Source organism: Amblyomma americanum, chromosome 1, assembly GCF_052857255.1.
Source record: "Amblyomma americanum isolate KBUSLIRL-KWMA chromosome 1, ASM5285725v1, whole genome shotgun sequence".
Lineage (NCBI taxonomy): Eukaryota > Metazoa > Arthropoda > Arachnida > Ixodida > Ixodidae > Amblyomma > Amblyomma americanum.
Window position 1 is genome coordinate 15,166,164 of NC_135497.1, and position 25,332 is coordinate 15,191,495.

General features: G+C 47.3%; 1 protein-coding gene across 3 annotated transcripts; it reads left to right on the forward strand.

The window, feature by feature from the left end:
• The first annotated feature begins 1,961 nt into the window (after positions 1–1,961).
• On the forward strand, positions 1,962–23,720 carry LOC144110307 (HIG1 domain family member 2A). Of its 3 annotated transcripts, XR_013309802.1 has the most exons (4): positions 1,962–2,170; positions 2,240–2,453; positions 12,958–13,052; positions 23,593–23,720. XR_013309802.1 is itself a non-coding variant. In XM_077643159.1 (3 exons), the coding sequence occupies exons 1-2, from the start codon at positions 2,023–2,025 to the stop codon at positions 2,413–2,415; spliced, it is 324 nt and encodes a 107-aa protein (XP_077499285.1). In that variant the 5' UTR covers positions 1,962–2,022; the 3' UTR covers positions 2,416–2,453; positions 23,593–23,720. The 3 variants fall into 3 exon arrangements, 2 of the variants coding, with proteins under 2 accessions (XP_077499285.1, XP_077499295.1); XM_077643159.1 differs by lacking the exon at positions 12,958–13,052; XM_077643169.1 differs by lacking the exons at positions 12,958–13,052; positions 23,593–23,720 and adding an exon at positions 20,303–20,413.
• The last annotated feature ends 1,612 nt before the right edge of the window (positions 23,721–25,332 follow it).

The window sequence follows — 25,332 nt, forward strand, 5'->3', positions numbered from 1 at the left end:
TGGTTGGCTACTCTGCATTGGGGAAGAGGGACGTTGGGATTGAGAAGACACGAGGGGCACAGTCACAATTTGTCCCTTAATTAAGCTACCTCGAGCCAGTCGCTCTCAGGATCAGAACAGTGCCAATTGTAAGCCTTGAGGGCTTACTTCCCTGTCTACTTCTATGTCCGTGTGTTTTTGTTGCGCCCCTGTGTCCTCCTGAAAAGGGCGCAGTTCACTGCTGTGACCATGGTCCCAGGATATTATCCTCTGTTAAAGGGTGAGAACCGATCAGCGGTCAAGCTAGTGCTGTATGCCTTTCGGTCGCCAAAGCAGGGAATGAATGAATGAATGAATGAATGAATGAATGAAAAACTTTATTGGTTCCTTTAGGAAGTAGTAGCGGTAGAGGACGAAGTCTTCGTCTTGAAGCTTGGGTCCTCCTTGGCCGTGGGTGGGTCCCTAGTCCAGGGCTCCACTGAGTCGGGCCACCTCGCTTGCGTGTGCTATGAGGGCCCTTTGGACCCCTAGCTCGCAGCTGGTGAGCCGGCTCTCCCATTGCTCCGCACTTGGTGTTTTGTGTTTGTGGAATGCTTGATTTCTTCCGCACTCCCATGTGACATGATATAGTGTTGGTTTTGCTCCGCACCACGGACAGTTGGCGCTATACTGTGTGGGGAACATCTTGTTTAATATGTATAAGTTTGGGAAGGAGCCTGTTTGCAGTCTTCGCCAGGGAATTAACACACAGAATATGCACAACTGTATCCTTGCAGCCACATCTTTCACAAGCAGGACTGTCGTCCATCCCACCCGGAACGTGTATTGCTTTGTAAATGTAGCACTGAGCCAGCATAGACAGCACAGCAATGTTGCTTTCTTGGGACGCGCGATATATTATGGGGGAGACGAAGGCGCAGTCCAGGGTCCAATTGAAAAACTGGCTAGTGTATACGTACCACGCAGAAGTGTGAGCTCCAGCACCAATGCCTGCATAGTTCACACGCTGCGCCAGACTTAGAGTCCGTCATTGTGGGCAGATCGGGCAGCCTCGTCCGCGTCGTGGTTTCCTTTGATACTACAGTGTCCTAGCAATCACTGAAAAATGATATCATGAGCTTTCGATATGGTACGTGCGCAGTGGTATATATATATACACCTCGCGAATAGCTGCAACCAGTTGTTCATGCGACCCGCGACGTAGAGCAGCTTGCAGGCCTAGAAGGCCTGCTTTGGAATCAGTGAAACTGATCATTCATGTGCAGCCCAAAGGGCAGCTAGTTCCGCACCAGTTGAAGAATGTGTGGTAGGTCGTCTTGTACTACCTCGCCGGGATCACCACAGACCCCGCGGAACTGGTTGAGTTACCTGAGCCATCTGTGTGCATAGACATGGATGCAATGATATACACGTGGTTAGAATGCAGATATGTTCCAACGCGATCTAGGTGTTTGAGAGCAGCCAGCGAGATATCAGTTTTCTGCGTAATTCTAGGAATTTAAAGGTGCACCCGAGGTTTATGTAGACTTCACAAGGGCGAGCACGGTGTTAAAGTCCTGTATGTACTACGTATATATGGCATATCAATTATAATTCAAGCATGAGCACATAAAGGTAAGGAAATACTATTCTGTGCCGTGGCCAGTTATTCCGCGTTGCTAAAAGGTTCAGCTGACCATGCAAGGGAGCTGTATTTGGAAGTACATTTCATTACAATTAACTTGTTTTTATGCAAAAGTAGCAGGCTGGATGGTCAAATACGGACGTGAACCAACACAAATAGACAATTGACTGATTTTGAACGAGTCACACACTTTGAGGGTGCACACTAGTGCTACTGACACTAACCAGTGCAAACATCCATGGCAATGCAAACTCCAAAACACGCTCCACCTGTCCTCGCCAGCGCTGTTCAAGTCACGCGCGGCACAGTCACGTGTCAAAAAAAAAAAAACATTCCTCCCGTGGGCGGAAGTACCGTAGCCGGAAAAGGCGGCGCTCACGTGACGTTGGTTTAGTTGGTTTGGTCTGATTCTTCAGGCGATGGCGGACCATCCTAAACATTCAAATGATGATGAATTGGAATGGATAGCAATCGAAAAATCCTTCAGAGAAGGTGATGCCGTTGAGAAGATGGAGCGGTCCACGCGCATTAAAAACAAACTTGCGAGCAACCCGTTTGTACCGCTTGGTGAGTATAGATGCCCATGTCCTCGAAATTGATTAACCTTGTCGTGAGAAATGTGTTTGCTTTTCGCAGGACTTCTAGCCACAGTGACGGCGTTGGGTTTCGGTCTTAGGAGCATGTTCAAAGGTCAATCAAAACAATCCCAGATGATGATGCGCACTCGAGTCGTTTGCCAAGGACTGACGTTTGTAGCCATACTTGTGGGCATCGTGATGGGAGCACGCGGAGCTCAACAGAAGTCTCAGTGAAGAAGCCTTCCTCCTGCACGTTGCTGCCGCTTTTAATGGTAAACAGCTCATCCTATTTTAATGATGTCCTTTAGCGCAAAGCTGCGTGTTGCAAGCAAATTGGATTTGTGTTTTGGTATTAGAAGGCGTGATGGCGCGTCTGGTAAACGCATCGTATTCAAGACTAGCCGAAGCTGAGCATCTCTGCGTTGCTGTATCGCAGCGAAATGATAATGGTAACTATTTGTTAGAGTGTTAACCTTTTGGTTTCTTACGCGCTGAACCGCATTGTGCCCTGATATCGTCCCAGCACGAGTTGCAGCGCATGTCGCAGCATTTACACAGCAGTATTATTACGGGGAGGCAGAGGCACTTCGTGTTACCTAAACGTGCTCAATGTCTGTGTGCGTCAGCGTAGCGAGTGCTCTTGCACTTTGGTGTAGCGCAGCCTCAGCTTCGCATGATTAGAAGGCTCCTTTTTTCTAACGCCGAGAAGGAGCGCTCGACAGTGGCTGTGGTGATCGGTAGCTACAAAAGATGACCAACAACATCTTTCAACTTGGGAAACAACGGGAAGTGGGGAACAACTAGAAATGAAGATAGCAATGCTGTGGATGTCAAATCCTCTTTCAGCCATGGGATGATATTTCATTCCGCATCCAAATACCTCTCGTGTTCATTGTATGGTAAGCCGATTACTGGAAGGACTTCCCTCGTGTTTACTTTTTCTTGCTTTTGTGACAGACACACATAGAAAGATCACACAATATTGGTGGGGTCGATAAGTCGTTGCCGAAGGCTGTCAAGAATTAGGTCTTTGTACTTGCTTAACTGACGTGGCAGGTTACTCTTGTTTTTGTCTTTTAATACCGCAATGAAAATGCCATTCTCAGAAAGCTTCTGTGCCGACGCTCGTACTTCTTGGAGCACTGCTCCCACAGAAAGCCCCACAATTGTCTCCATGGTTCCCTCATCATTATCATCAGCCCGACTACTCCCACTGCGGGGCAAAGGCCTCTCCCATACCTCTCCAATTAACCCTGTACTGTGCCAGCTGCTGCCACCCAATCCCTGCAAACTTCATCTCATCCGCCCACCTTACTTTCTATCGCCCCCTGCTACGCTTCCATTCCCTTGGAATCCAGTCTGTTGCCGTTAAGGACCATCGGTTATCTTGCCTTCGCATTACGTGCCCTGCCCACTGCCCATGCCCATTTCTTCCTCTTGAAATATGTTGCAGCAAGACTTTCATTTGAGCTAGTTGGCTGTAGCTTGACATGGTTTATGCAAAAAGCGTACAGGCGCTGAAAGACGAAGACAAGCACACTCAAGACAGGACAGGCGCCAACTTCCAACTAAGTTTATTCATGACAAATTCATTGCAAGGTCTAAAGACAAATTAAAGCGTGAAATCATAGAAGCTTATTACATCAAGCAGAGGGGTCATATCTGCATAAGCAAGCCATCTGTCTCGCTCTCAGAAGAAGAGATTAGGTTTCTCAGTGGGTCATTATCAGAGTTCTAATCATTTCTTGATCCTTTTGGCACGTGTTTTTATGCTCTGTCACTGCGTGTTTTTTTTTGTTTTGCTTCTATCTTTGCCTGCTGGTGTGGTTATTAAGCGGTTTTTTCCATGAATAAACTTAGTTGGAAGTTGGCGCCTGTCCTGTCTTGAGTGTGCTTGTCTTCGTCTTTTAGCGCCTGTACGCTTTTTGCGTAAACCATGTCTTCCTCTTGATTTTGACTAGGATGTCATTAACCCGCGTTTGGTCCCTCACCCACTCTGCCCTCTTCCTGTCTCTTAAAGTTACACCTATCATGTTTCTTTCCGTAGCTCGCTGCACTGTCCTTAAGTTGAACCCGTTTTGTTAGCCTTCACGTTGTTAGCCCCCCCCCCCCCCCCCCCCCCCCCCCCCCCCCCCCCCCACTAGGTGAGTACATGTAAGATACAGCAGTTATATACTTTTGCCGCCGTGGTGGCTCAGTGGTTATGGTGCTCGGCTACTGACCCGAAAGACGAGAGTTTGATCCCGGTTGCGGCGGTCGCATTTCAATAGAGGCGAAATGCCAGAGTCCCATTTACTGTGTGATGTCAGTGCACGTTAAAGAACCCCAGGTGGTCGAAATTTCTGCAGTCCTTTGCTACGGCGTCGCTCATAGCCTGAGTTGCTTTGAGACGTTCAACCCCCATAAACCATTAACCAGTTATATACTTTTCTCTTGAGGGATATTGGTAAACTGTCATTCATTATCAGAGAACTTGCCAAATGCGTTTCAGCCCATTCTTATTCCAGTTATTTCACTGTCGTGGTCCGGATCTGCGGTCACTACCTGCCCTAAGTATACGTATTCCCCTACCACTTCCAGCACCTCGCTACCATTTGTGAACTGCTGTTCCCATCTGAGACTGTTGAACATTTCTTTGGTTTTCTGCGTATTAATTTTTAGACTCACAGTACTACTCTGCCTGTCTAACTCAATGATCATGTTTTGCAGTTCATCTCCTGGGTGACTTATCAAGGCAATGTCATCAGCGAGTCGCAGATTACTACGATATTGTTTGTTAACTCTTGTCCCCAACTCTTCCCAGTCCAGACCTCGGAACACCTCCTGTAAACAGGCAGTGAATAGCATTGGTGAGATCGTGTCTCCCTGCATGACACCCTTTCTTATTGGAATTTCATTGCTGACTTCATAGATGACTATGGTAGCTGTGCACCCACTATAGCTATCTTCCAGTATATTTTCACAAGGCTGTTTTTACACCTTGATTCCGCATTGCCCGCATGACTGCTGAAGTTTCAACTGTGTCAAATGCTTTTTGTAATCTATAAAGGCCACATATAGGGGTTGGTTATACTCTGTGCATTTCTCTATCACCTGATTGGTAGTGTGAATATGGTCTTTTGCCGAGTACCCTTTACGAAAGTCCGCCTGATCAATTGATTGATTGAAGTCTAAGGTTGTCCTCACTCTATTAGCGGTTACCTTAGTAGCTACCGTATAGGCAACGGACAGTAAGCTGATCGGTCTGTAATTTTCAAGTCCTTGATGTCTCCTTTATTATGGATAAAGATGATGTTAGCGTTCCTCCAAGCGTCTGGTGCGCTCGAAGTCGTAAGGCATTGCGTATATACAGGGTGGCTAGTTTTCCCAGCACAATCTCCCCTCCGTCCTTCAACAGATCTGCTGTTACCTGATCCTCACCAGCTGCTTACCCCCTTTGCATTGCTGCTAAGACTCTTTACTTCCTCTTTCATTACTGGCGGGATGTGCCATTGCTGTGTGATATTGCCTATCTCATTTACGTCCTGCTTGCATTGTCTACTATATAGATTCGTCTAGAACTCTTCAGCTTCTTTAACTATCTTATCCATATTGCTAACATTGCCCTCTTTGTCTCTTAACACATTCATCTGGTTTTTCCCTATGCCTGGTTTCCTCTTCACCGCTTTTAGACTACCTCCGTTATTAAACTTCTGTACGTCATATACTTTGCTTATTGATTAACTTTGATAGCTCTACCAGTTCTATTCTGTCTGTGAGGTTTGATGCTTTCGTGTTTTGGCACTTCTTAATCAGATCCATCGTCTGCTGAGATAGCTTGCAGGTATCCTGTCAAACCAACCTACTGCCTATGTCTGCTGTGCATTCTGTAATGATAGCTGTGAGGTTATTGTTCATTTTTTGAACATTAACATAGTCTTCCTCAGTTAAAGCTGAGTATCTGTTCTGCAACAATATTGCAATGGATATTGGGAGCGAAGACGAAGTGAACGAAGTGTCTCGGTGGTGAACGTGTTCTGGGCTTTGGTGCCCTGTGCTCGGTGCGGGCCCTGTGCCGGCCTGTGCGCTGTGCTCGGGGCGTTCTTGCGTTGTTGTCGCCTTGGACTATGCAGCATCTTTGGTGGAGGTGCGGATTTTACGCTGAGCACACCACACAGCTTTGTAGTGGTCGTCAGGCCGAGTCTGCCACCATGGCTCCACCCGGCGAGTCAAGGAGCCCCACTACCGCTCCTTTTGTGATCATGGCTCCTCCTCACAACCTCGGTACCTTTTCTGGCACTGATGGCATGGATATGGAAGACTGGCTTAGCCTCTACGAACGCGTCAGCACCTATAACAGATGGGATTCGGCGTTAATGCTTGCTAATGTCATATTTTACCTGAATGGCACGGCACGAGTGTGGTACGAGACCCACGAGCAAGACCTAACAAGCTGGGATGCCTTTAAGGAGAAGCTGAGGCCGCTATTCGGTAGGCCTGATGACCAGCAGCTCACCGCCAAGAAACAGCTTGCGTCTTGAGCCCAATCTTCGACAGAAAGCTACATGGCCTGCATCCAGGACATCGTGGCTCTTTGCCACAAGGTCGATGCTGCCATCAGTGAGACACACAAGGTGGAGCACGTGCTCAAAGGCATTGCAAATGATGCTTTCAATTTGCTTGTTTGCAAAGACTGTTCCACTATTGACTCCATCATTAAAGAGTGCCGTCGATTTGAGCTAGTGAAAGGCCGCCGCATTTCGCAGCCGTTTTCCCGCCTTCCTAACACAGCCGCGACATCTTCCTGTGAGGACCAGCGTTCTCCATCCCGCGCGCCCTTGGACGCTCCTGTCGTCACCGATTCGGTCACCCGGAGCGTCCGCCCTGAACTGGAGGCTGTTGCTTATTCAGGCCGTCGTCAAGCAAGAACTGGCAAACCTGGATATTTCTCTGCAGGTGTGTTCCATGGCCGCCCAGCTGTCCGCCAGCCTCCTTCCCCTGCTTTCTCCGCCACCTACTACTCCACGCCCCGTTACCGCAGTCCGGCAGAATGGCGCATGGCTGATGACAGACCCATCTGCTTTCACTGCTCCCGTGTTGGACACATTTCTCGACATTGCCGCAGCCCTTGGTCGTCGCCTCCCCACGGTGGCTTCTCCAACTACCAACCTGACCCTCAGCGCTGCTTCTCACCCCGCTCCCAGGCCGACCAGTCCGAACCTTCCTTCCGCAATTCCCGCTCTCCGTCGCCCCAAGGCTGTCGCTCACCACAGTCGCCCCCCTCTTTCGACCACTGCCCCCTACGTCCACTCCACTCTGGAAAACTAGCTGATGCAGCCTCCGGAGGTGACACTGCATCAATGACCCTGACCAGAAAGCCTCTACTGACCACCCGACTGAACCTACTGGGCGTTACAGTCGACGGCTTTCGTTTGCGCGCCCTCATTGACACTTGCGCACATGTATCTGATGAGTTTCTGCCCTTCGCCGTCGCCTCCGCAAAGTGCTCACTCCTGCAATGTCCTGCGTGCGTGTGGCAGATGGAGGCACACCTGCTGTCGACAAACTATGTACTGCTCGCATCACTGTTGCCAGCCACAGTACCCCAGTCCCCCTGCGCCCACGACCGCATTCTCGGCATGGATTTCCTCTCCGACCATTCAGGTCTAATTGACTGCTCGTAGGGTGTCCTACAACTTGAGCTCCCGCAACTCAGTTCCGAGCACGTCGATCCCTCTCTCTGCCTGTTCAATGCAGACTGTGCTTGCCTGCCGTCTCATGCCGCCTCCTTCGTTGCACTGACACCCTCTTCCCCGTTCCTGATGGCGACTACATCGTTGTGCCTAGTAACTGATCTTCCTGATGATGATAGTGGATTTTTATGCTGCAAGGGCATCTGTGGCCAAAGAGCGCCATGGCACAAGGTATTTTCGTTTGCTCAAGGTAGGGTCAAAGACCCAATTCCCAAGCATTTCACCCTGATTAAGCCGAGCACCAGGCCAGGGGAAGCTTGTACCTATTGTATCACCGGTGGGTACCCGGTCGGCACTGGGGATCGAACCCCACACACCGATCTCCTGCTCACAGCCGCAATGTTGCTCTGCCCTATACCATCGCCTGCGTCAAGGCGAACGCACTGTCTCTGCCGTTCCTCAGCTTTGGCTTCTCTCCTCAAGTTCTTCCATCCGGCATTTGTGTTGTTATGATCTCCCCCCTCACCCTGTGCCAAGTCGCTACATTCGGCACCGCCCCTTCTCAAGTGCACACAGCCTATCCTAAGCCTACCTCTCTTTCTACAGGCGCCTTCGCTAGCATGATGCCTCTCCGACCTGCGTCCCGCCCAAACTGCACAGCTTCGAGCCCTTCTCGAATCTTTTTCGGACATTTTCGTTCTCAGTAACATCCTGCTGGGCCAAGCTCTCTCTGTGAAGCACCACATTAACACCGGGGATGCTTCTCCTATCCGTTGTCGACCATACCGAGTCTACCACGCTGAGCGCCAGGCTATAAACGCCGAGGTTACGAAGATGCTTGATAAGAACATTATCAAACCTGCCCTACAGCCCCTGGGCGTTGCCAGTCGTCCTTGTGTAGAAAAAGGATGGCTCATGGCGTTTTTGTGTTGGCTGTCGCCACCTGAACAAGATAACCAAAAAGGACGTGTACCCCCTCCCGCGCATCGACGACGCCCCTTGATTGCCTCTATGGTGCCAAATTCTTCTTCTGTATAGATCTTCTCTCCAGCTATGGCAGATAGCAGTGGATGACCAGGACCGTGAGAAGACCGCATTTGTAACACCTGATGAGCTTTATCAGTTCAGAGTTATGCCTTTTGCTTATGCAACGCACCGGCCGCCTTTGAGCGTATGATGGACGCCCTTCTGCACGGATTCAAAGAGGTCCACGTGCCTCTGCTATCTAGACGATGTCATTGTCTTCTCCCCCAGCTTTTCCTCTCACCTCAATCCCCCTTTCCAAGATTCTTTCACTTTTCCGTCATGCCGGTCTGCAGCTCAACTCCTCAATAATGCCGTTTCGCGCATCATCAGATCACAATATTGGGCCATGTCGTCGATGCCACGGATGCTCACACTGATCGAGCAAAGATCAGAGCCGTGAAAGACTTCCCTGTGCACCCCTGCAAACGACATACGGAGCTTCTTGGGGTTGTGCTTCCTACTTCTGCCGATTCATGCACGGGCTTTGCTGACATGGTCCGCCCCCCTCAGTGACTCAGGACATGACTTTCACTTGGGGATCCCTTCAAGAAAGCGCGTTTGCTGCTCTAATCTCGAAGCTCACCACCTCGCCCATCTTGGCACATTTCGATGTGGCTGCTCCCACTGAAGTCCGCACTGACGCCAGCGGTCATGGAATCAGCGCTGTCCTTTCTCAGCGGCAATCTGGGTCTGACCATGTCATCGCCTACGCGAGCCACCTCCTGTCTACATCAGAACGCAATTACTCCATCACGGAATGCGAGTGCTTGGCGCTCATGTGGGCCGTTGGAAAATTTCGCCTGTATTTATACGGCCGCCCTTTTACGGTTGTCACCGACCACCATGCGCTCTTCTGGCTCTCTTCACTGAAAGATCCTACTGGTCGGTTTGGTCGCTGGACTTTACGCCTTCAAGACGACTACGACTACACCGTGGTCTGTAAGTCCGGTCGGCTCCACATCGATGCTGATTGCCTCTCCCGATATCCCGTTGACCCTTCTGAACATCCTGGCAGTGGCTGCGCCGCCAACCTGTTGTCGCTCTCTGCTATTGCTCACGTTGGCGATGAGCAGTGCGAGGATATCGAGCTCCGCTTTATTATTGACCGCCTCAACCCCTCCCATCTGACCCTGCTCTGCGCCGGTTTGTGCTGCATCATGACACTCTATACCGCAGAAGCCTAAACCCCACCGGCCCTGACCTCCTGCTCGTTGTGCCCCAGCACCTGTGCACCTATGTCCTTCACGAGCTCCGTGACCTCTCCACTGCTGGACATCTGGGTGTCTCGCGTACTTACGCCCACGTACATAGCCGCTTATTTTGGCCATGCCTCTACCAGTCCGTACGCCGCTATGTTTGTGCCTGCGACCAGTGCCAGCAATGGAAACGTCCTGCTGCTGTTTGCTCCAACCTATTGATGTGCCCCCTGAACCTTTCTGTCGTGTTGGCTTGGATCTTTTGGGCCCATTTCCGGAGTCCATCTCCAGAAACAAATGGATCGTCATTGCTACAGACAATGCCACTCGCTACGCACTCATGCCAGTACTGCTACTTACGTTGCCGACTTTCTCCTGTACGATTTCATCCTCCGTCATGGTGCACCCCATCAACTTCTCACCGACCGCGGCCGTTGCTGTCTAAAGTTGTCGATGACATTCTCCATTCCTGCTCGACTAAACATAAGCTGAGCACCGCTTATTGTACCCAAACCAGCGGCCTCACAGAGCGCCTGAACCGCACTCTCACGGATATGCTCGCAATGTACGTGTCCCCGGACCATCGGGACTGTTACATTGCCCTTCCATACGTGACTTTCGCCTACAACTCTTCCCGTCATGACACTGCAAGTTACTCTCCGTTCTATCTTTTGTACGGCCGTGAGCCCCAATTACCTTTGGACACGCTGCTTCCAACATCTACTTCACAGCCTTCTAAATACGTACACGACGCAATTGCCCGGGCCGACCACGCCCGCCAACTGGCGCGATCCTGACTACTAGCATCACAAGCCTCACAGCAGGACTATATGATTGCTGCCGCCGCATGGTCACTTTCTCCCCTGGCACCCTCGTCTTGCTTTGGTTGCCATCTATCTCGCTGTGTGAGGCTTTGCGAAAAACTTCTGTCCCGGTATGTTAGCCCATACCGTGTGCTCCGCCAAGTCACCGCTGTCACTTATGGGGTCGCCCCGACCTTCCCGGAGACCACCTCCTGTGCACCTCAGCTTGACGTTTTCCACGTCTCTCGCCTCAAGCCCTACATCTCGCCATGCCTTGCCACGCCCTAATGTACACCGAGACGGTGTTTTTGCGACTGGGTGCCGTGCAGCAGATATTGGAAGTGAAGACGAAGTGTCTCGGTGGTGCGCATGTTCTGGGCTTTAGTTCTCTGTGCGGGCCCTGTGCTTTCGGCCTGTGTGCTGTGCCCGGGGCGTTCTTGCGTCGTTCTCGCCTTGGACTACTTAATATCCTGAATTCCTCTGCCTTCCTTCTTACCACTAACTCGTTAATGGGCGGGAATTCCAGTTCACTAGTTTCTTCTGTTTCCTTTTCAAGTCTAAGCTAATTCAAGACCTTACCATTCTGTGGTCGCTACAACGCACTTTTCCGAGGACCTCCACATCCTTTATGATGCCAGGGTGAGCGCATAGTATGAAGTCTATTTCTATTTTAATTTCACCATTGGAGCTCTTCTACGTCCACTTCCTGTTTTCTCGTTTGCAAAAGAAGGTATTCGTGACCCGTAAATTATTCCTCTCTTCGAACTCTTCTATTAACTTCTCCCTGCTATTCCTAGAGCCTATGCCATAGTCGTCTACTGCCTGGCCTCAGTCTAGCAGTGCTGTTAGAGGAACTAGGGGGTGTTAAATGGGATGTTATAGGGCTTAGTGAGGTTAGGAGGACAGATGAAGCATACACTCTAAGACGAAAGGGACTAAAAGGGGGCGAGAGGTAAGTCTTAAGGAACCAGTTAACTTGCCACAGCCATTAGTCCTTTTCAGGATCAACTGCAAAGGGTCTAACTATTGGTCCCCTAGGAAAGGGGGCAACAGTTAGACCCCGGGAGCAGCCATTTGAAGAAAACATGCAAATGAAGAGTCATTTCCAGCGCAATTTTGAGTGAGATAGTTGGGCAGCAGCACTTCTTACCTATAACAGCAAGAAAGGAAACAGAAATAAATACACACGAAAATGCCAGGATTTGAACCCACAATCTTGGGATTGAGAACCAATCACGGATATGATCAGGCCACCACAGCGGACGGTCCGGAATAGAAAATAAACACCTTATATGCAAAGCACACACATTGCTTGGGCTTACCGCTTGCAATTTTATGAAATGTATTGCTGTTCAGAGAGAAGTATGGTGATTTTGCTGTCATATGATTTTGCAACAAGCTACGGTGAGCCTTAATGCATACGCGCAGTGGTTTAAATCGAGTTTTTGGCCAAAAAAGAAATGTCGAACCATGCATGCATTCCGGCCAGTACTTGACAACCACAAATCCTTGTTTTCTTTTCATCTTCTGAGGGGGTAAGGTGGTCTTATTTGCAGCTCTACCCACTGAGCTAACCGGGATGGCAAGCTTATGGTAGGACTTGTGGTAAGCTTGCCGTCCCGGTTAGCGTAGAGCGACTGCTCCGGTGAAGTAGTCCCGGGTTCGAACCCCAGACCAGGATGAATTTTTCTTTAACTGCGAAGTTTCCGAGAAAGCTGTATAGCTTTCCTTTGTAGCTGTATGGCTGCGCTTGGGTGGATGCCAGTGAGTAATTACTCCCTTATTACGAATCTAGTCCACCTTGGGGGATTCCCCAAACATTTTGACCAAACTGAAGGTAGCACAGGTCTAGGCAACTACATCTAGCTATGATCACCAGATCGTAGAAAGCTTGTTTAAATACGTGGATTCGGCAATGAGCAAATAAAGTACACTGTACTGATGGGCGACTTCAATGGTTGCCTCAGTCACTCAACAAAGATCCACCGCTGGCGTTATAGTTGCTTAAATGGCATATTTTAGAGATGTCAGTGGCCTCGGAAAACGATCACGAAGCAATCGTTTCTTTTCTCAATGTAGCTGTAACCCGCCACCATCAGCAGTGACACGAGCAGTGAAGCTGTCCACCAACTTCGCTGCTTGTGTCAGCACCATCTTCATAAAAGCTTTCCAACGTGAGTATCAGTGGCTCCATAACATTCAAGATCACAGCCAACGATCGCTCTCCCTGCAGGGGAATCTGCTACATGCAGATGTTGGTGTGTTGCGACACCACGGGTTCTTGAGTATTCGCAGGGACATCCCCGAAGGGGGATGGTGGGGAGCAGTGCGTCACCACGGACCCGAGCGCCTACGCTTAGCCATGCGTGGCATTGCTGTGTCCGGGGAAAAGGGGATCCTGGTGGTTGAGCCGATGCCGGGCGTTTGGGCCTTTTAAGGCCCCTCAGCAGAAGCAACACACCACTTTGGCCCCAGCTTCCTGTAGACGGCACCTCCGGCCTGACCCGACCAGGGGAAATCTGCTGTCGCCTTTTCCTGTCCTCCTCTCCATCTTTTCCTTTCCTACCCCTTTCTCACAACTCTCCTGTCTCCTACTCACTTCTTGGTTTTTCCTTTTTTCCTGGCAGTGAGGGTTAACCTTGCGTGGCCAACCACCCTGAGTTGCGTCATATTTGATTATAGTTGGGGTGTACAGCTGGCGTGGGCAGGACTTGCTTGCAAGTTCCTGTCCCGTCCCCTAGTTGGCCTTCATGGTGGGAGGCTGGCACCATGACAGAAAAACTTGATTTTTTTATGGCCACCCCACTTTCCAAACCTGATCGCTCTCTGAAAAGAAGGCGGAATGAGGCAGAAAACTTTTTTCAAAAAAGGAAAGTAACTTTCCCGAAATATTATGTTATCCATAGTGAAGTTGAAGATAAGTAAGCAAAGGTACTATCCCCCTTCCTTGCATCTAAGTGCTTGACAGAAACCTTGGGCTTCGGCTATAAGGTATCAAAAATGGCCAGTGGCGATTTATTACTCGAACTGTGCGACAACGTCGAACACTCTAAGCTCTCAAACCTAGCGTCCATAGGGGAAATCTGTGTCTCCGTAAGTTCGGATCGATCACTGAACACTGTCCGAGCCGTAATATCCGAAACTGATTTTGTACACATTACTGAAAAAGTAATGCTCGAAGGGCTGAGCGACCAAGACGTCATAGATGTCCACCTAATCAAGATCTGGAAGGACAATAATGAAATAGACACAAAACACTTGATCCTCACATTCAACACCAGCACATTGCCCGACACAATCGAAGTGGGATATTTGAAAGTCAATGTAAAACCATACGTACCCAACCCTCGCAGATGTTTCAATTGTCAAAGGTTCGGCCACGGCTCACAGAGTCGCCGCGGTCGCAAAACTTGCGCAAAATGTGCTTCGAAGGATCACCATTCTGATAAATGTGACGGAGCCCCGCGCTGCGCAAACTGTGAAGGAGACCATGCTGCATTCTCCAGGGCGTGTCCGTCCTGGAAGAAAGAAAAAGAGATAATCACCAGAAAGACCAAGGAATACATTTCATTTAAAGAAGCGAGGAGGCGATTTGCACTCACCAACACATTCTCCTTCACAGCGAAACCCAACTTCGCTGATGTGGTGCGCAGGGGCGTAGCAAAGCACTCCTGCACCTGCCGAGGCCACTTCCAGAGAGCCTATGGCAGGGCCATCCACGCCCCAGGCAGGGTCAGCGAAAGCTCCCCTGCCATTCCCAAAGCAGGGAGCGCCGGTCCATGGGTCGGCATCCCGCAGGACTTCCCCTGTCGGGGGAGGCCGGAAACTAACACAACCGTGGCTTCTCTGCTGTCCTCCAGCACCTTCTGGCGAGGTGATGGATGTAACTCCCAATCCGCCCACTTTGCAGTGGCGGAACAGCTCGGTTGAGTGAAAAAAAGACAGAGCCCTCATAACAGGCCCACCACATAAGTAAATCCCCTTTCGTTCCCTCCCAAAAACATAAACATGGCTATTTTAGTTCAGTGGAACTGTAGAGGATTGCTGCGGAATTACAGTGACGTAACTCATATAATAGTGTCAATGCTGTCCACAGCTTTACGTCTTCAGAAAACCAATCTCAGTTTACAATATGTAAATATCCTGAGACATTATAAACTTTTCCAACGCAATCGCGAGCAGGCAAATAGACACTCTGGAGGCGCCACAATTGTCCAAAGAGGTGTCCGTGCTCAAGAAATCAAGCTGAAAAAAAAAACTTGAGGCTGTTGCCGTCAGCATCGTCAGCTACACAACACTAACAATCTGTTCTGTATATCTTCCTCCACATTTAGCACTAACAGTCCATGATCTAGAAGAACTGACCGATGAACTACTAGAGCCATATCTGGTAACTGGTGATTTGAACGCTCACTCGTCTTTTTGGGGAAGCGAGCGCTGCGACTCTAGGGGCCAAACAATCGGAAGATTTTGTCCTCACAAATAATATATTTCTTTTAAATACGGTGAAGGCCACATACTGCTCCCCAACCTCGGGGAAAATGTGCTGTATAGATCTGTCTTTTAGTTCACCTTGTGTTTTTATCGATTTTAAATGGGATGTCATTGACAGCCCATATGGCAGTGATCACCTTCCAACTGGCCTACAACCAAGTCCTAAATCACCTTCCAGTATTAATCAGTTTAACATCCCCACTGGAAATTATCCCAACAGAGCCGCGACATTGGAAGGTTCATTTAGCAGACTGGCAACTTTTCAGAGCAGAAGCCACATTAGAAAAAATTGTTTTAGAAAATCTGAGCATTGATCAAATAAATGAAAAGTTCACGAATTGTATTTTAACTGCCGGACATTTACCTATTCCTCAGTCTTCAGGAGTGGTGCGACAAAGCCACAAAGTGTGGTGGACAAAAGACTGCAAGGAAGGAAAAAAACTACAAAACAGAGCTTGGGGTAAATATCGTAGGTATCCAACACAAGAGAACCTCGTACATTTTCGACCACCTAGGGTTCTTTAACATGCACTGACATCGCACAGTACACGGGCCCCTAGAATTTCCCCTGCATTGAAATTCGACCGCTGTGGCCGGGATCGAACCCGCGTCTTTTGGGTCAGGAGCCGAGCACTATAACCACTACGCCGCTGTGCCAGTTGGTGCTTGTGCATGTGTGTGTGAGGGAGAGAAAGAGAGAGATATGCAAAGGCTGATCTGTTCTGCTGAAAGCTGAGTAAAAAGAGACTGAGAGATAGGTTAAAACATTAATTTCTTAATACAAGTTCCATTCTTGTGGTATTAGTAATACAGTTGCGACAGGCATAGATTGCAGATGATTTATAGCCTTCATAATGGCTGTTTGGGGGGTCAGGAGTAATACAAAGATCTGCCTTGTCTACAAGTAATTGCAAGCACGTTGCCTGTTATGCTGCATGCAAGTCATCTGCAGCAATGGTGGAAGTATTGTGCTTCATGAATCATGTGAAGAACATGTATGGCAGATTTTGCTGTGGTATTGTTTATGCCTCAGTTGATCCTTTTGTGTATCTACATTAATTGTTGGCACTGGTAACGGGCAGCTAATACTTGCTTTAAATTAGAATTTCGATTTGCCCTATCATGCATGTTTTGCAAACATTTCAAGAAATTTGAATTGTGCATTTGAGTCTGAAAATTTAAAATTGATTGTTGGGGAAAGGAAATGGCGCAGTATCTGTGTCACATGTCAACGGACACCTGAACTGCGCCGTAAGGTAAGGGATAAAAGAGGGACTGAGAGAAGAAAGGGAAAAAGGGGTGCCGTAGTGAAGGGCTCCAGAATAATTTTGACCACCTGAGGATCTTTAATGTGCACTGACATTGCACAGCACATGGATGCCTTTGCGTTTCGCCTCCATCGAAACGCTGCTGCCACGGTCGGGTTCGAACTCAGGTACTCCGGATCAGTAGCCAAGCGCCGTAACTATTGTTAATTGTGAATTTGAATCTAGCCCTTGAGATGCTTGGCACAACTTTCTGAATGTCTGCATAGTTAGATGTGCTTGCTGGATGCCATTTTGTCAGGAAATTGCGCGTGGGTTTTTTTGTTGCAACTATTTAATGTAAATTGGAAATTGTGGCGTTTAATGTTCACTTCCCTTGGTTGGTACACATATTACCCTTTAAGGCACCATTTTCGTTTTGATAGAAATCATACTTTTTCGCCTAAATAGTATATTCAGGCCGCAAGAAAGGGAATTTATTTTTCCAGACCGACTGATCAGCGGGTAAGTTTTTACAAGGGTATACAAAATTCTGTACAGAGAGCCAGGTTGGTAATGAATAGCAATATCGAAATGCTCGGATTTGGCAAGTAAGCACCCGAGGGATTGTGGAATCACTCTTAGTTTTGAAGATGCACATTACGCTCGACATTGAGCAAAAACAATCGATGTGATAACTGGCGGCAAAGTCTGTCTGCATAAAAATGGCGTATGATGTGCTACCCAGCGCACTGTTATGTGAAATATTTACTGAATTCGCTATATGGCACAAAAAAAATTTTTTAGCAACAAGAAGGATGCTTAATTCGATTGAAACAGTAGTGAAATAACTGCCAAGTGCAGCAAATTGTCGAAAAAAAGCTGAGTTTGCTGTGCACACAATTGTGTACAAAGCACTTGAAAGGGTTAAGGTGATTGCTTAGTTTGCTGCACTGATGCTATCAACCCGAGTACACACTTTTTATTTATTTATTTATTTCACTATACTGCAGGCCAGATTGGCCCAGGCAGGAGGGGCATAAAATAAAAACATCACGTACAAAATAATGGTGACACATTGCATGACACACAAAGGGAACAACAGAAATGACTCAAAAACACCCAAATGAAAAAAGCACAACAGCAGGAAAGATTTGAATACAAAGCTGTAGGTATATCTAATTCAGGAAATAATTTTTAACTTCTTTATCGATGTTTGTAGACTGCAAAACGTATTCAGGAAGTGCATTCCAGTTGGAAATTATTTGGGGGAAGAAACTGTGTTTGAATGCATTTGTTTTAGGAAAAAGTGGCTGTGAAGAGTGTACCTTGGTGTCATGGTGTGGCAAGTCTTTCTAGTGCTGGAGTGGCTGAGGAATAACTCCAAGTTTACCTGACACTATCTTATGAAGGAGGAAAATACGGTAGAATTTTCTGTGCATATGAAGCAGCGGAAGTTTTTATCGTTCATAAGTTTTGCTGGAGAGTTGCATCTTCTGTATTTATTGAAAATGAAACAGACTGCCTTTCTCTGAATGAGCTCCAGTTGATAAATATCTTTTTTTAGTGTGGGGATCCCCTATAGCAGAAGCATATTCAAGCTTCGACCTACTGAATGTATTATATGCTAAGAACTTTATATTGCTAGGAGGATGTTTTAATTTACGTCTTAAAAAACAAAGCTTCGTGAATGCAGCTGAGCAAATTTAAGAAATGTGAGCTCTCCAAGTTAATTTATTACCGTATTTACACGATTGTAAGTCGACCCTTTTTTTGAAATTTAAAATTCCGAAGTGGGGGGGTCGACTTACAATCGAAACGAAACCTTGAACTGCCAATAAAAGCAAGAAAAACAATCTATCAGAGACGCTACTGCGATGTTAGAAGTTTTTGTTTGCTCTACGGCTCCAAGCGTAGCATTCAGGTATTCCGCGGGCTTTTTGGCCAGGATTTTTCATTTTTTATTTTTACTGCGCACACTGTTACCCACCGCGATGGTTCGGTGCTACTGAACAGGATACCCGGGTTAGAACCCGACCGCGGCGGCAGCGTTTCGATGGAAGCGAAACGCAAAGGCGCCCGTGTGCTGTGCGATGTCAGTACAGCAGGTTAAAGATCCCCAGGTGGTCGAAATTATTCGCGAGCCCTTCACTACGGCACCTCGTTCTTCCTTTCTTCTTTCACTCCCTCCTTTATCTCTTCCCTTACAACTGGGTTTCCGCCGATATTTGAGACGAATACTGCGCCACTTCCTTTCCCCCAAAACCAATTTCATTTCATTTCACTCGCGGGAAGGGCCGCTGTCCCGCTGTTCCAATCGCGGAGTCTGCGCCAGCGCCCGGGAGTGTCGCTAGCTGATGGAAGAGCCGCTATTTCAGTTGGTTGCACAATACGTAACAGCGGCGCTTCTGGGGAATGCCGATGTTTGCTGGAAGAGCCGACGCCCCAACACCGATCACTCTTTGGTGGTGCTTGGAGCTGGTGCTTTTGACTCGACTGCCGGCCGCGTGCTTCGCCATGAGCTCTCCAGGTTCGAAAAGTATTCGGCGCTCATTCACTGCAGCGTTCAAGAGGGAGGCCATCATTTACGCCGAAGAAACCAACAACTGCGCGGCGGGCCGCAAGTTCGACGTTTCTGAACGGTTGGTGCGGGAGTGGCGGGAGCAGCGAGACAAAATTTTCGATTGCGACTCCAAGCGAAGAGGTTTCCGCGGGCCGAAGTCGGGACGCTTTCTGGAGCTGGAGGTCAAGCTTGCAGCGTATGTCACCGAAATACGTGATCGGTTCCTTCCAGTGACATGCGAAATGATCACGCAACAAGGCCGGGTCTTTGCTGCGGAAGCTGTAATACTCCGAACAGACTTCAAAGCCAGCAGGGCTTGGGCTTCGAAATTTATGAAGAGGGCTGGATTCTCTCTTCGTCGGCGTACTAGTGTATGCCAGAAGCTGCCTGCTGCTTACGAGGAGAAAGTTCTCGCCTTCCATAGGCACTACCTCAAGCTCCGCGACTCGCGGCGATACCTGCTCGGCCAAATCGGCAATGCGGACCAGACTCCCGTCTACTTTGACATGACGAGCAACACAACAGTGAGCATCAGGGGAGCTCGCGAGGTTAAGCTGCTCACGACAGGAAACGAGAAACTTTGGTTCACTGTTATGCTATCATGCTTGGCAGATGGCACAAAGCTCTGACCGTACATTGTCTTGAAAAGAAAAACTATGCCAAAGGAAATGTTCCCGAAAGGTGTGATTGTGCGAGTGAACGAAAAATGCTTTATGACGGACGACTTAGTTATTGATTGGTACCGTCAAGTGTGGCTTTTGAGGCCAGGGGCATCCCTCAGAAATCGCAATCCGAACCTCCTCGTGCTGGACTCATTCGCGGCCACCTTACAGTAAGAGTGAAGGCAGAGCTCCGAAATGAAGATACAGATATGCTGGTGATTCCCGGCGGTCTGACGTGGCAGCTGCAGCCGCTAGACGTCGGCATTAACAAGCCATTCAAGGGCTTGCTCCGGCGTGAGTACAACGAGTGGCTGGCGGCAGAAGGGCGGGAACTTACGCCAACGGGGCGCGTGAAGAGAGCCTCCCTGGCGGCTATGTGCGGGTGGGTGATTTCCGCTTGGGCGGCCGTTCCACGCAATGTCGTGGTGCGGTCATTTAGGAAGTGCGGGCTTTCCATGCAGGACGATGTGCTGTGGGATCGCAGCGGCAACGATGACGACGACAGCAGTACCACTGAAGATGACTCAAGTGAGGATGAATAGCCCATCTATGCAATAAATTTTCGTTTTTGAAGCGCTCCATCGGTGTTTTTTTTTTTTCGGACAAGATTGGGGGGGTCGACTTACATTCGTGTCAACTTTTTTTTTTTCGGACATGCGATTTGGGGGGGTCGACTTACATTTGAGTCGACTTAAAATCGTGTAAATACGGTAGTAAGAGGTATTTTTAATAGGGTATTACAAACCTCCTAGGTATTTGTAATAGGGAACCCCACTAATATTGCTGTTGAAAAGTCGATTCTGGTAGGAGCTAGCATTTTTCTTTCTTGTTATCCACAGAAGCACAGTCTTGCCTATGTTTAGGTTCATATTTCATTTATCTCACCACCGACAAATTTTTAATAAGGATTCTTGGAGCAGCTGGTGGTCTGCTTCTGATGATATTTCTTTGAAAACTACACAGTCATCTGTGAACAGTTTTATTGATACTGGAGGGGAAATTTCATCTATTATATCATTGATATATATATATATTAGGAAAATTAATGGCCTTAACATGCTTCCCTGGGGGGACTCCGGAAGTGACAGCAAGTGTTTGAGAAGAGGCACCGTTCACCTTGACAAACTGAGTTCTATTTCTCAGATAGGATTTAATCTACTTGACAAGATATCACGGATGTCCAATCAGCTGCAATTTATAAATTAGTTTAGAATGTGGTACCCTGTCGAAGGGTTTCGCCATATCGAGAAACAAAACGTCCACCTGTCCCGAGTTATCTAGAATGCTAAGAAAGTCATGAATAGTACTAACTAGTGTAATAGTGGACATACACTTTTTGAATCCGTGCTGAGCCGGTGATAAAATACCCCTGTCATTTAAAAAATTGTTAATGAAACCAGCGACTATATGCTCCAATAGTTTACAGGATGTAGAAATAAGTGAGACCGACCGGTAATTGGACACAGTTAATTTATCCCCTTTTTTGTGAATCTGAACTACACGAGCCATCGTCCAGTCATTTGGCAATTCACTCGTACGCAATGACAGTGAAAGAAGCCTAGCGAGATGTTCTGAAATTTGAGGCGCATACCGTTTTAAGAGAGCATTTGGAATGCAATCCATATCGTGGCCTTTCCGAATATTTATCCTTAACAATAAAGATAAAACTCCATCAGCGGAGATGTCAGGAGCCTCATCAGAGGTGACGGGTCGCTCCAGTACCCCAAGAGCCCTATCAGAAGTGAAGGCGCTTTGAAAATATTTATTAAAAAGCTCAGCGATTTCCTTGGGCTCAGAAACAAGACACCCATCATCAGCTTTCATTTTCCGCAGGCCGCCGCGGTGGCGCAGTGGTTATGGCGCTCGGCTGCTTACCCGAAAGACGCGGGGTCGATCCCAGTCGCGGCGGTCGAATTTCGATGTAGGCGAAATTCTAGAGGCCCGTGTACTGTGCGATGTCAGTGCACAAAGAACCCCAGGTGGTTGAAATTTCTGGAGCCCTTCACTACAGCGTCCCTCATAGCCTGAGTTGCTTTGGGACGTTAAACCCTCATAAACCATTTCCCGCAGGCTTTCCTTTTTTTGGCCAAAGTTACGCCAGAATTTGTTAGGTTCTGATTTTAGGAAGGATGGTAGGGTGACATTAAAGTAATGAGTTTTGATAATTCAGTTTTTAATGTCTGCAGGTACTGTGAAGATGTAGGATGCTTTCTTCTATATATATATCGTTTAAGTTCTCACTTGAGGTGAATAATAATGTTACTCACCCAAGAATGTATGTGCTTCTTTTTGACTTTTCGTTGGGGCATAAAATTGGAAACAGAATAAAATGCTTTTCTTGAGGCACTTCCATAAACTATGCACATCATCACTGCTAATATGGCCCAACGTAGAGTCCAAATAATCGATAACAGAAGTGTCATCAGCCCGATCAAAATCACTTACATGCGCAGCATGCTGATTGCGAGAGTTTTGAATAAGGCCCATGTAAACCATGAAAAGAACAACAAACGGTGGTCCGAAATACCAGGTTCAACACTGAAACCTCCATCTGAGAAAGATTCACTCACAACTTAGGAATTTTCTTCCACTAACTTATTCTGTTTTATTTGAGGTGAAACAATTTTAACGAGTAGTACATGCTCCAGGCAGCCTAGAAGTGTTCTATACTGCTCATGAATGTCTCGTACATTTTCTGAAAAAATTTTTAAAAATGGTACTTTTTGGGCTAAACTAAAGAAATAAAACATATAAACAGTTTTCAGCTGGCAGTTTATTCTTGGCTGATAGTAAAATGCAGCGCTTGTGCATTGTTAAGGAAAAATATTTAGCGTAGAAATAAAAGGAATAGTTTTGTGCATTTTGTAGTGAGACCTAGTTTTGTACTCCTCTGGAAAATTCAGTGCTGTGACATGATCATAATTTCTTGCCCAAAATTATCAAAGGAAATTATTTTCGAGAGTGGGCTAAAGACCCATAAATTTTGTGGAAGAAATCGGAGGGTCAAGCACAAAGTGTGATGCATATGATGTGGAATGACCCTTCTGGTAGGCTTTGCATTGTTTCACATACTATTCTTGTGCTTTGCAGGCTTTCATTTTGTCTGAGGGAACATTTTCATTGAAAAGTTGTTTCTGTATAAAAACCGCAATTTTATGACAAGTTTGCCCATATTGTTGAAAAGAAATCGCTTTGGTGAGCTTGCTCTCGGGAGGAAAGCCAAGGTTTGTCTTGCCACTCAAAAAAAAAAGAAAATAATATTGGCCAGCTCACAGACAGCCCGAATGACAAGCAGTGACCTGCCAACACACTAAGTTTGCATGGCAGCACAGCGCAGCACGCATGGGGCAGTTTCTCGCAGGGAAAGATGGAGGCGCGCCTGCTGTCGTGTCCGTCCAGCTTGGGCGATTGTCCTTCCGTGCAAAACAGTCGCAGCCAGATCAGAAGGCACAACTTCTTGCTCGGGTTAAAATTGGATATGTTTGTTTTCTGGCCCAGATCAATGTCACTTGAGTCTGCTTCGGTAAAAATTTATTATTGACTTGTAGGGCTTGGGCAAGCAATAGCAAAGTTAACGCCGTGCCAGTCTTACAGCTTCCGCTTACTGTGCCGTTTTGTCACCAAAAACACGAGTCGTAGACTACATAGGCACTGGCTCCAGAATGCGGACCTCAACTTAGTTTCTAAACCAATGGCATGCATTGTATTGCTATGTCAATTTTATAGTGACTTCAGTGTTTTTGCATTTCAGGGTTTCAGCGCTGTTTTCGGAAGAAGCTCAAAGCATTTGAGAAGCATTATTCACTATGTAGAACACCTAGGTGTGCGTTAATGACACATGAGTATTTGGAATAAAGAACTGATGATGTAGATAAAGCATGCCGGTGTGTTGTCTCTTGCTTTGGGGTGGGAGGGAACTGAGGTTTCAAAGGTTGAGGAGGCAGCTGTCGTGGCTACATTTCAGCATAAAGTGTTCGCACGATCTAAAGACCTCCACAATAAACCTGTCCTGTGCCAGCTGTGGCTACCTTATCCCCTCAAACTTCTTAATCTCATCCGCCCACCTAATTTATCATCTATGCTGATGACACCAGTATTTTTCTTGCCGGAGATAATGCAGCTGAACTCACAGATACTGCAAACAATGCACTGAAGCAAATAGAAAACTGGAGTAGCAGAAATGCGTTGCAGATTAACACAGCAAAGACTAAAGTCGTTGTTTTCAGAGGTAGAAACAAGAAGGTCTGTCTCACTAAGAACATATTCCTGCAGTCCGTACCCTTAGAAGTTGTGCCTTCATTTAAAACATTAGGTATATTATTTAATGAAAGAATGTCATGGGATGATCATGTTAGCTTTGTAACAAATAAATGTTCACGTATTATTGGTCTTCTTTACAAGAACCGTGAGATACTGCCGCGAAATGTAATGCTAATGCTATATAATTCATTGATACAATCTCATTTCAGCTATTGCCATTTAACCTGGGGTGCAACAACAGCAGGCAATCTTCAGAAACTACACTTGTTACAGAAAAATTTCTAAGAATTGTTGAAAATGTTTCGCATACCTACCATACGGCCGCACTTTTCTTAAAGTATAACTTACTACCAATTACTAAGCTTTATGACTATCGTCTGAGCAAGTGTGTGAAAAACGAGATGCAATGTACAGCACAAGAAATATAGCACAATGGAACGTAAAAACAACCTTCTATGGTAATCAAACAGAAAATAAACTACCACGACTTCTTAACAAACTCGCACAAAACGATATTGATCTCCAAAACACAACACGCCACAAACTGTTCGAGTATTTTTTTTTTTTACACTACACCTAACCTTTTTTCTGTGATTTGTCTACCTAATTCTTCTTTCTTTCACCATCATTGTAAGTTTTCTTTCCAGCCAGGACAATGCTGTTGATTTTATGCTGACTACTGTAACCGGATAACAGCTCTGCTATATGTATTTTTTTATTTTCTTTATTGTATTGTATTTTCTTTATTTCTTTACTGTATTGCTGTCAAAGTGGGGGCCCGTGGCCTTGTCAAGCTGTCAAACGGCAGCTTTTACTACGGGTCCCCGCCATCATCTGTACCATGGTGGCAAATAAATTTGAATTTGAAACTTTCTACTGCCCCCGCTACACTTGCCTTCTCTTGGTATCCAGACTGTTACCCTTTAACAACCAATGGTTGCCTTGCCTTCCCATTACTTGCCCTGCCCAAGCCCATTTCTTGAATTCAACTAGGATATCATTAACCCGCGTTTGTTCCTTGATCCACTCTGCCCTCATCTCTCTCATTGGGCCTCTTATGGGCCTCTTCGATTTACCGCGTTTGGGCAGCCCGCTGGCTGCCAGAAAGTTAGCCCGTTCGCCCGGCAGGAAAGCGCATGGAGGAAGGAAAACGCGGGAGAGGGCCTTCGCTACCCGAATCGAACGTTGACACAGCGCCCGGCGGCGCGACCAGATCTTGTTCGCTGCTCCT

Bases quoted from the DNA above. Each gene is read 5' to 3' on its own strand.
- LOC144110307 (XM_077643159.1), top strand. From the start codon at position 2,023: ATGGCGGACCATCCTAAACATTCAAATGATGATGAATTGGAATGGATA. The intron at 2,171-2,239 runs GTGAGTATAGAT...TGCTTTTCGCAG, and splicing joins CAACCCGTTTGTACCGCTTG to GACTTCTAGCCACAGTGACG.